The sequence below is a fragment of the Amphibalanus amphitrite genome, unplaced genomic scaffold, assembly GCF_019059575.1.
Source record: "Amphibalanus amphitrite isolate SeventyFive unplaced genomic scaffold, NRLGWU_Aamphi_draft 000102F_arrow, whole genome shotgun sequence".
In the NCBI taxonomy this organism is placed as follows: Eukaryota; Metazoa; Arthropoda; class Thecostraca; order Balanomorpha; family Balanidae; genus Amphibalanus; species Amphibalanus amphitrite.
Window position 1 is genome coordinate 352,501 of NW_024881597.1, and position 11,231 is coordinate 363,731.

Sequence of the window (11,231 nt, forward strand, 5' to 3'; positions counted from 1 at the left end):
ACTGGAGAAGAGCCGCCGCCGCCCCCGCCCGCGGCGGAGGAGCAGCCGCCGCCGCCTCCTGAGGAGACGACTCTACCGGCAACGGCGGCCCCCGCCGCAACAATACAGGCGTGAGTGAGGCTGGGATTTCGGGCCAATGGGACGGCATTGCGGTATGGGGTGGGAAAGGGTGAGCTGGTTAGGGCGGCTTCAGGCTGGTAGTCGGTGATTTTCTGATGTTGGCACTTGCAGTCTCCGTCAATGTAATTTGCGTTAGAAGAAGAACCGTGATCTAGTTTGGATGAGCTACATGGCCCCACTCTTGTGCTCGTCTCTTTCCGTGTCACTATTGGTGATCAGTCTTGTCCAATTTGGTCTCCGCCGTCAGTGAGATCGAGGCGACTCCGCAGCGCGCTGGCGATGGGACGGTGCCACAGGCCGGGAGGCCCAGCCGCCGCCGGGCGCCGCCCGCCGCTGACGTCACCATCGAGGAGCCGCCCCCGCCCCCGCCCCCGCCCCCGCCCCAGCAACAGCCGCGGCGGTCAGCCGATGAAGAGGTGGGTCCATAGGCCGACTCCTGTCTCCTGAAGATCATTGGAACACCGAAGTCACACCAACGTCAATTGACGCCATAGAAATACCGAAAACTAAGCATATACCCAAACATCTGATCTGTCGGACACCTGACGACATGTGCAGCGCCAGCTGCTTTTATCACTGAATCTGACGTGTGCCCTGATCTCTCACATTACAGCCGAAATGTAATGCTACCAGCTGTATCCTGACGTGCACACTGAGATGATGTATGTACCCTGCCCTTTGACCTGACCTTTGACCTGCGACCCTCAGCGTCCGTCAGACTCCCTGCAGCTGCCGGAGATGCCTCCTCCGGCTCCGCCGGTGCGCCATGGTCGTCGGCGTCGTCTGGCAGTCGACTCTGCTATCGAGCTGGACAGGGAGGCCATTCGGCGCCGGATGGATGAGGGAGCGTACGACACACTCCGAGCGGCGGTGAGTGGCACTTTACCGTCTAAACACAGTGATAAAGCTATGCTTGTGGCTATTATACCTAATTGCTCTTCTTTCTCTGCTCCCGTGAATCCAATGTCGACTTATCCCCACACTATTGTCTCTCTTTTCCCCACAGACAGCCACTGAGGACAACGTGGAGGCACCCAGCGCGCGTCTGACTCCGGCAGCGGAGCTACTGCTACGGCCCGGCCGCCGGGTCGGCGGTCCCCTGGCCAGACTGCACCAGAGGCACTGCGTAACACGGCCCGAGCGGGACTGGTCCTGGCACGTCGACGAGGCGCAGGTGGGTTCGGATACTTGGCGCTTTGCTGCGAGGGTAGGCACTAATACACTTCACTGTATCGTTGAGGGTAGGCCCAGGTACTGATACACGATGCTGCCTGCCGCGCAGAATGTAGGCACTGATATAGGATGACGCGTCCCACGTGCACTGGCGGCATATCTTCTATCCATATCCATATATTTCATGTGATGCCTCACAAAGTGTTCACTAAGATAGTGGACTACCAAAAGTCACCGTCCCCCGTGTCTCCCAGGAGCCGGCCGTCGCGGAGCGGCGTCGGGAGCGGACCGTGGAGCCGGAGCCGCCGCAGCCGGAGGCACAGCGAGATCGGACGGGCACCATGAGCGGGTCTGGATCCCTGCTGTCTGCCTCCGACCTGCCCAGCGCCAGGTAAGAGAGCGGCACTGAACTCAGTTGACACAGGCGAGGGTGATACTGAGCTGCCTTTACCACGAGAGGGACAGGCTGGTCTTGCATAAGATGTCCTTACTATCCTGTCCCGAGCTGCACGCTGTTTAGCGTTGGGTCGACTAGGCAGGGTATACTCCGGAGGCATAGCGATGGGTTGTGAGGGTTGTGAGAGCCCATCGGGTACGGGTCGATGCTGAGACGCGAGCAGCTTCTCTGTGCAGGCTGCCATTGTCTAGCAATCGTCGGCCGGGATTGTCAGGTCCCACTCCCCTCTGACTCGCCCCACTCCCCTCTGACCTGTCCCACTCCCCTCTGACCCGTCCCACTCCCCTCTGACCTGTCCCACTCCCGCCTCTGACCGACCCACTCCCCTCTGACCTGTCCCACTCTCTCTGACCTCTTGCAGGTCGTCGGTTGGCCAGCAGCTCTCGTTTAGGGCTGGTGCGACCCCGTCGACCTCGGAAAACCTGCCCAGCATCACCGGTACGCGGAATCCAGCCCCTCTTTGCCCAGTGTTCCTTGTTAAGCTTATCCCGCCGGATGGTCTAGTGTCCATCTCATTCCTAATTACATCACTAAAACCCACTAAAACCGCTGTCTTTCCCAGACACGCATAATTTATGCGACATCATTTCGCTATATGTCGCTGGATCGTCGAACTTCATTGGGCTTCATTTGGCAGTCGTTTCGCCAGTAGGTTTAATACGTCACCCTATGACAACAATAGCCATCTGTAATAATATCGCCTGTTTCCTATCAGCCTGACCGGTGTCCTAGTGCCTCCGGAAATACGTGGGCCGTATTCACGGTCCTGTTTCTCTGGCCTGTCCCCGCTCTCTAAACCGCCTCTGTTCTCCGACTCTCCCGCAGTCTGACCTTCCCCATTCTCTGACTTCTGTCCGCTATCTCACTGACCTTTCCCGCTCTGTCCCATTGCAGAGGACCAGGAACAGACCCCGGGTGGCCGGCTCTCGACGCTGGCACCGGTGGTGGAGCACCTGGTTCCTCTAATGGAGCAGCTGGTTCCTCCCCCAGAGGAGCAGCAGATGGTTCACCCGCCCATAGAGGAGCAGCAGCTGGTTCACCCGCCCATAGAGGAGCAGCAGGTGGTTCAGCCGCCGATGGAAGAGCAGCAGGCTCCTTCAATGGAGCAGCAGGTCCCTCCAATGGAACAGCAGGTTCCTCCAATGGAGCAGCAGTTCATCCCCCCACCGATGGAGGAGCAGCAGATTCCTCCAATGGAACATCAGCAGTTCGTTCCCCCTACAATGGAGCAGCAACAAGCTCCTCCAATGGAACAGCAGCAGATCGTCCCCCCACCTATGGAGGAGCAGCTGATGCCGCCGCCTCCACCTCGAGACCAGCGGAGGCCGTCACCAGAGGAGCGCCGCGGACCGACCGCCGCCCCCGCGCCGGCTGATGTCGGTCAGTTATTGGAAAAACTGTCTGTCTAACAGAAAAGATTCGAGATCCTGTACAGAAGCTCATGAGTCTTCTTTACAAAATAAGCACTGTTCAGTGTTGATATTTGATCATGTATGTAGTTACATTTCACGACTGCAGCAATTATCCTTCAACTGTGCCGTAGTATAAATAATTATTCAGCCTTATAATTTACTTCTACAGAAATATTTGCTAATGTGGCCCGCTCTCCCTCTGCCGGACCCTCACTCCACTGACTGAGTCTCTCTGCGTCCGGCAGGCGCGGGTGACCGCAGCGGCTCCAGTGGACGGACCACGAGCAGTGAGGAGGCACCCCCCACCCAGAGTCCGCCCATGTATTACGGGTCAGTTCTGAGGTCGCACGTGGTGCTAGAGGGAGGGAGGAGAGAAGGAGAGGAAGAGAGGGGGAGGGAGAGAGAGAGAGACAGACATCAGACAGCAGAGAGAGACAGAGAGAGACAGACAGACAGACAGACAGACAGACAGACAGAGAGGGGGGAGGCCGGACGGTTAGGTGTTGCATTACGAATCTGTGGCACCTTGTGTGTTGAGCATTCTCGATTAGACGCAGCTCCGTTGTTTTGTCGGAATCGTAGTGATGGCACTACCTTGGTGCATTGGAGGGCCGAATTCGAGAGGCAGAGGCCGGAGCCTTGCTGATGCATCAGGGAGGCATCAGCGAGCTTATCGCACCTAAACACCATTGGTCATTACATCTAAATTTTACGGTAGGCTTATAGGACGTGTGTCGTAAACATTTTTGAAATCAAATTTTGTCACAAGAAGATCTTGCCATCTCATTTTCGCACGGATGCTGAGCATTAGTGCATGCCATCTTGCCCCCTATCCCCTCCCCCTCCCCCGCCGTATGTGCGGCGCTGTCCAGTGACACTGCCCGCGGGGCGGTAATGGTTGGGTGGCGTGCCGTCCCATTCAGCCTCGCTCCGACGGTGGTTGCCGTCCCACTGGGCCGCCGCCCGGACGGTGGGTGGCGTGCCGCCCATTCAGCCGCCCCGCTCCGACCACCTGTCGGTCTGATTACCCGTCTGTCGGTCGACGTGTCGGTGCCGACGACGGAAGCTGGAGCGCGCGTCGGCGCCGGTGCCAGGCGGCCTCTCGACGAGTCACCTTTGGGTGCTGGCAGGGTATGACCCTAGCCTGCGCAGTGCGCGTCGGCGCCGGTGCCAGGCGGCCTCTCGACGAGTCACCGTTGGGTGCTGGCAGGGTATGACCCTAGCCTGCGCAGTGCGCAAGGCACCGGTGCCAGACTTCCCACTCGACTAGTCTGGCAGGTGTCAGACGGCAGAGTATGACCCTAGCGCACGGCGACGGTGCCGTGCCTCATGCCACCGACGGATCGCAATCCGCAATCCCACGTGGCAGGGTATAATGGGTTTCAGCGACCGGCCCTGGCATATCATAAGACCGTCCTTTCCGCCTAGTGCCTCTTCCTGATATTTTATTTCCGGCAATGACAGCCCGCCAAACAACGATCACTGAATGTGGATATCTAAAGCTGTGATGGTTGTCAGCTTTATGCCCAAATGCCCATCCCAGTCACATTTCGTGGTGGTTCACGGATTTGCTGGTGGTCAGGCGTTATCGGGACGGCGGCCGCACTTTTGTCACCCCTAAGGTCGTCGTCCGTCTAACACGCACACTTCCCTGTGCGTGTCAGGAGGGCTGGTAAATTGACAGCGTAGGCGATGGCGGCCCGGCTGGCGAAATTAAAAATGTTTTGGACAGGTGTGTTTTTCAGTCCTGACAGACGTTCCCGTTTCCTGAGTATGACGACAGTATGCTCCATTTTAGGCGGTATCGGCACGTCGTAAAACCGGTTTCTCGGTCCCTATCGGGTTGGCTGCAAAGCTTCCCGGGCGGTTTTCCTGTAGTTGAGAACGACACAGTCTTGAGGACCAGTGTCCTGATTTTCGTGAATTTGGGTGGAAACCCACACCTAACAGATTCTCTTTGTGACGTCCCGGAAAGCCAAACGACGTCCCTGACAGATAAAAGTCGATAGGTATATCGAACACCAAAAGCAAACTAACAAAAGGAAATATCACCTCTGTAGCCTAAATACACGGCTATGCAAAATGACAATAAATATATCCTAAATCTTCACAAACCCACTCTTACACTCAACTCCCCTTTCCTGGCCAACTGCCGCAACAGTAAACAACGCGGTTTTATTTTATTTTTGTTTTCTGTGCGTCAGATATGGATAGGTTTTTTCCTTTACCAGGTGAAGGTAATGCTGCCATATGAAGGAGAAAAGATGTCGGAATAGAGGAATCTGAGGACGTCGTTTTCCACTTTTCAGTTTTAGTAACTGTGCGGTGTATAGATAAAAATTAATCATGCGAATATATTACGTGGACATTTAACTATAAGCACGCAACATACCTTTCGTATCAAATTACTGTAACATATTTAATTATTTTTTCCCCTCAGAATGTCACAGTAACGGGTTAGCGCTGCCCCTTGAACATGCCCTTCAAAAATAGTTAATTTTGCATATGTTGATAGTGGTTGGGGAAAAAGTTTGATGTTTATCTGTTTGAATTAGAATAAAGTTACCGAATTTCAACAGAATTAATTCAAGTATGTCGTCCTTGGCTTAAAAATACACGCAATGTTGGGGACGTCGATTGACCTTGTTATTCCCATTTAATCGACGTCGGTACAAAACTGAAAAGTGCACAATGATTTCACATTTTTTCCAGCCAAGAAAAATTCAGCGTCCACCTTGGAGTTTTCTTAATTGAATTTCATAACAGTAAGCTATGGAAATTATTTTTCCGAACTGTTTTCCACCTCATTGTTTGGACGTCTGCTTTTTTACATCAGTCCTCTTGCTCGATATGATATCCCTCTTATGACGTCAATATTTAGTGATAGCCGCTGGCTCTTGGGCTGATTTTTTTGAAGCATAGTTGTTGTTGACTGTTGTGTACGATCATGGACAAGAACTGGACATCTTCAAAGTGTTGTTTTGGTGTTTGTGGTGAATGCTTGAATTTTGTATTTTACTAGGGGTAAACTGGCATTACTTTGTGTCTATATATTGATATGATCATTTGAAGTGCCTTGAGGTGGTATTAGTCAATATTGCTAGTGAAAATCGCTAATTTTAAGAGATTTAGGTAATGGATCTTCAGTGGCTTAGGCTCCGCACCGATATCGACGTCCTTTTGAAATAGCGACGTCCTCGCGGCTTCAATCACACTCTCCGAAAAATCAATTTCAGGACACTGTTGAGGACACTGGGGGACAGCTTCGCTTATTGCATGCTTTCACTGAACATCGAGCTTGGTGTCCTATAACAGTTCAGTTCAAGCTACCTTTTTCGTGGTGTGTAACATTTATCATCTGTAATTGAATAAGTAGCAAATACCCTGGCAAATACCACTATTGCATAGAAAGAAATGTGTTTTAGTAAGGGACAAAAGTCACTTTTCCGTCATCAGAGAACAGCGCTCAAAATTGAGTCGTCAGCCAAGAATGGTTTTCCGCCTATATATCCATCTGCCGCTTCTAGTTACACACATTTATCCCATATGTTTTCATGGCACCGCGTAACGTCTGTCTCTGCCTCTTATGCCAAGCATTCTTACCCACTCTCGCTTGGCTCACTGTCGATTTCTATCTACGTTTCTGTGTTACCTCGTGTTCCTTCGCCACGTCCTCACGTGTGTCCTGTGTCCTCCCGGCCCCGCTCCGGCTCCTGTCTGTGACGGCGCTGCTCAGCTCGGCCAGTCAGTTCCGCTCTGCCAGTCTGGTACCGGAGGACGTACCCAACTGGCTGAGCCGCTGGGCGCCCGCCGGCCCGCTGTCGTTCTCTCAGCTGGCGCCTCCGTCAACGACCAGCGCGCAGCAGGCGGCGGCTACGTTCGCGCACCTGCTGCAACTGCACGCGGAGAGGGCCGTTGTGCTGAGCCAGGACGAGCCCTACGGCGAGATAACCGTCAGGGCCCTCCTGTAGTGGCAGAGAACGCCGCCCGGCGTCGTGCGCTCGACCTGACGTGTGACGTTCGTTGTTGCGCGTCAGTCTCAGGGCGAAAGAGATCGAGAGAGTGGCCGGCTTGGCGCGACGCTACACCGTCCTCGAGGAACGGTAGTGATGCTGCCATTGGTGTGACGAGTTGGGCGCGTGTTTGACGTCCTATTTTACTGGTGTTTAATGTTACTGGTTTGTGTTGTCAGTTGTATGTTGAACGTATTTATTGCTTTATTCATGATTGTCATATGTCGTGCTTTGTTGCCGACATTTTATGAAGTCGTTATGTACTGCCAGTCAAATCAATTTCTTGTAGGTGGACAATCGTAAGGTGTTACTCAGGGTACAATATGCTTCATGACAGTATTATCACAGTAGATTTTATGAATTCATAATATGTTTCACTTGCACATCAAAATAAGATATCAAGATTTGACCATCTGCAATACCATAAAGCGTGCTATTGTTCATCATTGTTCATCATTGTTCATCATGACATCGCTAAACACAGAATACACATTTCATCTACAAATGTGTTTCAAAGGGAAATTTATGCGTCCTAGTTGACCGTACAAGCATGAGCGCTGTAACGATCGGATGAAAATTGCCGCAGCTCTTCAGTCTCTTGCCAGTTTTGTGATGATACATATTTAAAAAAATAATACTACTTTTTCAAAACATGTATTAATCACTTAATGTTTTATAACCCCAGACAGCCGTGACTAGCACTCACTCTCCAGCTTGTCACTTTGTGGAATGGCGACTGACTGCCAGCAGGAGAGACCGCGCGACGATAAATGGTCTGAGACACGGCCCTGTCTATAGGAGACGCCGGGAGGGTAATGTGGGATCAACCATATACCCTGGGATCAGGGATCAGCCCACACATCTGCCTCGACAGGGACCGGGCTCCATAGCCGCGTCACGTTCAGCCAGCCACGGAAATAATTACGATCAGCAACAAACAAATTCTGAACCGATACAGGATTTTACCAGTTCCTCTTTTTCGTTAAAACTCTATAAATGCAGTCCTGGAAGGCGTAACAAAGTCGATACCGTGAAATTAATCTCTGAAAGACCGTGGGATGGGGTGGTGAAGCCCATATAGTCGGTGACAGAAATTTCCTAAAAGTATCGGAAACCCTTTGGACTGGCCAAGGGCTTCTGCATATTTGATGGTCGTTGGTTCTCTGGTAGATCCATTTCCATTTCAGGTGGAAAGTGCGTTCCCTTGTACGCCGGCCAGATATCTCTTTATCTGCAGTATAGGCACCGGAGGGTGGCAGGAAGTCATCTACATCAACGCTCACATTTGCCCGGTATCGATCGTTTCAAGCCATGAAAACATGTCTTTTTGAAAAAAAACTATTGAGTTAAATAGATGGGGCTAGCTCGTAACTTGGAACTATTGGCCAAGGTCATTGGATGAGGTCGGCTGACTTCTGATAAAACTATTTACCCATGATGACAGACTAACTCATTTCGAGAACGTAGCCTTCCATTGCAGCCTACCTGCTGACCGAAACTCGATTCGTCAAAAGTTCCATTAGTAAGCAGCAGAACTGTTGCCGGAAATCTTATTCGACCAAAGACTGTAAAGTTTATGCATGCTGTCGTGCAAGTTACGGGATTGGGTTCGATTGGGGGCGTCCACCTCCGGCAGTTTTCATCAGCCGTCGGTGCGATGTGCGGGAGCTGTTCACGTTCAGATCCTGTCTGTTGTCGCTGAAATATGGCAATCGAAGCAGAATGGCTAATTCGCGAAAAGCGGAAGCTGCCGCATTTCCGTCTCGCCGCGCGTCCGGCCACCATCACCATGCATCCTCTGTGCTCGAATCGCAATCCATACACCCGTGAACGCTACACTTGCACACAGGAAACGCTACGTTTGTGTTAAATTGGCAGAAGAATTCGTGCTAAAAGTTTAGACCCGAGTCGTGGCTCAACTTAAGCCATAGCCGTAACTTTACTCTGCAGCGTTTGTCCATGTCGCCCTCGTCCAGCATTAGACGGCGGGGGTATTGTTTGGAAAATGGAGAGCGGGAAGCTTCTGCGACGATTTTGTTGACATTGGGACGTTTTGTGCATCGGGTGTTGTAAACGGTGGTGTCTGTTTTTATTTTAGCTCGGCTGGCAGTCTCGCCCCCGGACTCGCGTGACCCATCCCAAATGTATACTGTGAGTGATGAACTGAATCCGGTTGCAGACAGTAGATAAAGCCAATGCATCTGGATATAGTCCTCTGTACCAGTCGGTGTGTCTTCCGTCGACTAATATTAGTTCAAATATTTATTCACGTCACGATTTTATTGCTCATGATGTCGCAGCTTAGCAGCGAGTTCCCTTTTGTCAGTGCCATCCAGCTTCAACTGCAATACGTCAAAACTGTTCTTGTTATCTGTCACATTGTAGGATCTCTGGCTCGACGCCCTTGCAATAGATTTTGATCGAAGAGACGTCCTGAAGCTTGTGTTATTTATTCCTTCCTGTCTAAATCAAAGCACATCAGTTCCTCCACTGGCGGCTCAGTCACAAATTTCTGTTCGGGACTCGGGTGATCATTGCGACATTACGGCAAACGGGCAAGCTAATGTTTCTTCCTTTGGGGTAACTGAATATTCAGCGCGCTGGCCACACCCGCCAATGTTTCGGCCCATCCGAGCTATACCCATTAGGTTGGTACCCACTGTCGAAGCTGGAGCTTCTGGAATCTGATTTCCTACTCTTTTCGTTCATGATGACATCTTGCAGCATAGCGGCTGCAACAGAGCAAATACAGATAAACCACACTTGTCATTCCTCTACACTGGTACATACGTTCCCCTTGCCTCCAACGTTTAACCCGCGCCGGGCGGCCGGTGCTCTGAGATTCCGCGGCGGGTCGGGGGGGGGGGGGGTGTCTGAACACCCCCCTTCTAACTCAGCTCCTGGGCCACGTAGCGACACGCGGTAAGCGGTAATTGAAAGAACGTCCAAAATAAAGACGAAAACACTTCGGTCATTTTTTGGGTCAGGTCAAAGGTCAGGTCACCAGAGGTCACCAAAGGTAAAATGTTGACTATTTCAGTATTCAGAGCGGCGGCTTCCGCTTTCAACATTTTGGAAACTGCCAAAGGCTATCTCTAGAACCGATAGAGCTACAGCGCCGCGGAAAAGTGCATTCGATAGCCCTTTTACAGACCTTTCTGGGTAATGTTCTCAGATTTGACCTCAGGTCAACGGTTTAGCCTCCAGAGGGCAAAAACTCCAAAAATAGCCGTTTTTACGAAAAGCGCTTTTTCGGCAATAACTTCTGATTCAAAGGAGCCATGACATTACTTTTGCTAGCATCGTGTTCCTCTCGTCGAGACGCGTCGAATGAACTATAATTTGACCTTGAAAGGTCAACTTGAAAATTTGACCTCAGGTCAAGGTCATGACCTGACCGGAAAAGGTCATGTTGCATATCAGTCGATCCGCAACGTCGAGCCGAACACGTCTAAGGCGTTTTCAGCGCTCTAGCACGCCTCTATCAGAAGTTATTAGCGAAAAACTGTCAGATTCTGTTCGTGACCTGAGATGACCTCGGGAACATAACGAGGGGTCACAGTTGCCATTTTCCGGTTCAATGTATCAATTTTACCTACATCTCGATGTTTGAGGGTGTCTAGAATGACGTTCGTGCAAAACAGACGCTTTTCAATTTTCTCCCATTGATTTATAATGGAGAGGCCGCAAAATTGACCTGACCTTAGGTCACCGATATCAAAATTCTGAGATATACATTTTGTAAATATCGTTGCTCTAATTAGGTAATCGCTGAAAGTTTCAAGGCAATCAATCAATCGGTGTAGCTATGACGAGCATTCTTATTTTTTTCTGAGGTGAGGTCACTTGGCGTGACCTGGTAACCTGACCTAAGGCGACCTGGGTCTGAAATTTTTAAAACATGTGCGGAAAAGATGCACGAACAGGTTTGCCAAAAACGGCGGCGCTCCGCGATCTGCGAAAAACCGCAGGGGGGTGTTCAAACACCCCCCCCCCCCGGCCCGGCGCGGGTTAAATTTCGTGTTGATTGGCTTCAGCAGCTCATACTTTCCCTCT

The 11,231-nt window shown here is 51.4% G+C and overlaps 1 protein-coding gene across 1 annotated transcript in view; it reads left to right on the forward strand.

Annotated features, from left to right (window-relative positions):
- Positions 1–7,680, forward strand: part of LOC122380641 (fibrous sheath CABYR-binding protein-like) — a 13,880-nt gene extending 6,200 nt beyond the window's left edge. Inside the window, exons 7-15 of the mRNA XM_043363987.1 lie at positions 1–110; positions 368–536; positions 829–990; positions 1,127–1,294; positions 1,548–1,684; positions 2,112–2,188; positions 2,645–3,130; positions 3,408–3,492; positions 6,899–7,680. The exon at positions 1–110 is cut by the window's left edge and continues 92 nt beyond it. Coding sequence (XP_043219922.1) covers positions 1–110; positions 368–536; positions 829–990; positions 1,127–1,294; positions 1,548–1,684; positions 2,112–2,188; positions 2,645–3,130; positions 3,408–3,492; positions 6,899–7,133 — 1,629 coding nt within the window. The 3' untranslated portion in view covers positions 7,134–7,680. The remainder of the gene's footprint in view (positions 111–367; positions 537–828; positions 991–1,126; positions 1,295–1,547; positions 1,685–2,111; positions 2,189–2,644; positions 3,131–3,407; positions 3,493–6,898) is intronic.
- Positions 7,681–11,231: the final 3,551 nt, after the last annotated feature.